This window comes from Cystoisospora suis (assembly GCF_002600585.1).
Source record: "Cystoisospora suis strain Wien I chromosome Unknown contig_3987, whole genome shotgun sequence".
Taxonomy (NCBI): Eukaryota; Apicomplexa; class Conoidasida; order Eucoccidiorida; family Sarcocystidae; genus Cystoisospora; species Cystoisospora suis.
The window spans coordinates 1-2,413 of record NW_027156781.1 but is presented as its reverse complement, the minus strand read 5'-3'; the positions used below and the strand labels follow the sequence as shown (position 1 = coordinate 2,413).

The 2,413-nt window shown below is 41.2% G+C and overlaps 1 protein-coding gene across 1 annotated transcript in view; it reads right to left on the bottom strand.

The window, feature by feature from the left end:
* The window catches only part of CSUI_007532 (atpase family associated with various cellular activities domain-containing protein), a gene marked incomplete at its 3' end in the record, with an annotated part of 2,622 nt that extends 245 nt beyond the window's left edge, over positions 1-2,377 (bottom strand). Inside the window, exons 1-2 of the mRNA XM_068067677.1 lie at positions 2,159-2,377; positions 487-1,036 (exon numbers count right to left, since the gene is read on the bottom strand). Coding sequence (XP_067920347.1) covers positions 487-1,036; positions 2,159-2,345 — 737 coding nt within the window. The remainder of the gene's footprint in view (positions 1-486; positions 1,037-2,158) is intronic.
* Between the last annotated feature and the right edge of the window lie 36 nt (positions 2,378-2,413).

Genomic DNA, 2,413 nt, shown 5'->3' with positions numbered 1-2,413 from the left:
ACAGACAGACAGAAAGACAGACAGACAGAGAGACACGGAGACAAGGCAAGAGCGACATGTGTCTACATACATATCTCTATCTTTCTTCATATATATATATATATATATATATATGCGGAGAGAGAAGAGATAGACGTAAAGTACGACTGGTATAGATCACTGTATAGGCAAACAGTAGCGGTACGTGATCGAGTGCATGTCTGCAGAGGCAAGGAGAGAAAGAGCTATTGCTCTATCAAACAGTCTCTAGTCCTACACAGTCTTAGAGAATCTCCCACATACACACTCGGACAGAGGTCACTCTTATGAACCTCACCTCCATCTCTCTCTCTCTCTCAAAAGGATAGCTATACTGATAAATATGTATATATCTATCTCTACATCTAGGCTATCTATCCATCTATCTCTAACCTATCTATCTATCTAGATACTTATCTCTCTACCTCTCTTTCATTTCTCTATCTTTTTATCTATGGGCTTTCTTACCTGAAGGGTTTGCCTAGAGGTGATAGGACAAGAATGATATGTAGAGATTCTTGTATAGTTCTGGTAAAGTCTTTCCAAAGGAGATTCGCCGACTCTCCTCCCATGGCTGCTATGAAAGAGGCGTCCAAATCCACGGTTAAACCTGCCGTTGAAGCCGCCGTCTCTCCTTCTTCTCCTATAGAATTCTTCTCATTCTCCTCCTCGTCGTCGTCTTCTTCTTCTTTCTCTTCCGCTTCTTCTTCTTCTTCATCCCCTTCTTCCTCTCCTCCTCTCTTTCCTTCTTTATCTCTTTCTTCTTTCTCTTTGTCGTGCTTCTCTCCCTCTCCGCGTTCTTCTTCGCGCTTTTCTTCGTTCTCTCTCTCTCCTGCTCCTGGTAGTGTCGGCATGTCTTTGAATCCCTTTTCATCTAGAGATAGATGCGCCTTCTTCATCTTGTCGCCCTTCTTCTCTCTCTTCTTCTTCTTCTTTTCTTTCTTCTGCGGATAGCGTGGGCGGCCTTGGTTTATAATGAAGTCTCTCTCTTCCTGATCGAATAAGTCTGGAATTTCGCCTAAAGAAAGAAGGACAGAAAGGAAGCGAGAGAGAAGGAGAGACAACGGAAAAGAAAGAAAGATAGAGTTAGATGAGGTGAGAGAAAGAACAGAGACAGATAAGAGGAGTGAAGAAGGATAGAGAGAGAAAGGAAGGAAAGAAAGAAGAAGAGATACAACAGAGACAGAAAGAAGACCAAGAGGAGATGAAAGAGAAATAGAAAGCACAGAGAGAGAGAAAAGGAATAGAGAGGGACTAGAAGCAGTTAGGAGGGAGTATCTATGAAACATACAATACAGGCATAGGTATGAAGCTAAAGAGAGAAAGACAGAAGAAAAGAAAAAGACAGTCGTGGATCTTCAAGTGAGCTAGAAAAGAGAAAAGAGGAGGGGACTAAACAGAGGTTTCGAGAGTCATGAAAGAAGCATGTCTGCATGAACGAAGTGTTTCACGTATACACATGTATATAGATGAATATCTACTTGACTCTCTATACGCTTTGAATAGTCAGCGTGCTTGGAAAGAAGCATTAAAGCTAGATAGGTAGATGGAGAGATGCGTAAGAAAAAAGCTATCTAGATCTATTTCCATATATATATATATATATGCCTCTATAAGTGTAAATATATACATACGCAGATGTCTCTGTACAACGCAGAGATACCTCGGGGCGCATGAGAAGTAGATGCAAATTTAGAGAGAAGAGAGAGAGAGACAGCTGCACCTACACGTGTATGAATATGTACGTGGAAACGTGCATTATAGGTCTACTCGTATTCATACATACACGAGGACAGAGAGAAAGAACTGTACTCTTTTCCAAGCCCCTCTCTTGATAGACAAGAAGACCAAGAAAGAAAAAGAAAGAGGAAGATAGCGAAAGAACCTCACGAAAGCGAAAGAAAAGGAAAAGAAGAGAAACGAAGTGAAGAGTCCATGATGCTTCTCTCACATATGTCAGATACTCTCTCTCTCTCTCTCTCTATATATATATATATAGGTAGAAGGTAGACACGTAAAAGGTAGACAGATAGATAGATATAGCTCGACAGAAATATATCTGTATCTGTCTCTATGCATATCTGTATATCTCCGTAAGATGAGGATAGGAGTGGCTTGTGACGGGGGGGGGGAAATTTACCAGAGTTCATGAGACTAAGGAGATCTTCGAGAAATTGCTCATTTCTGATCTGTCGCTCTGTAAGGAGAAAAGAGACGGGCTTTTTATCTGACGCAATTCTCTTGAGAAGATTCTTCAGTTCTTCTCGGAATTCTGATACTCCATACTTGCGAGTAATGTGAATCGATTGTATCGGAACATCGACCATGCTCGCAGCTAGCCGAGATAAACTCTGTCGACCTGACAGAAGAAAAAGAAATGAAAGAAGAAGAGAAA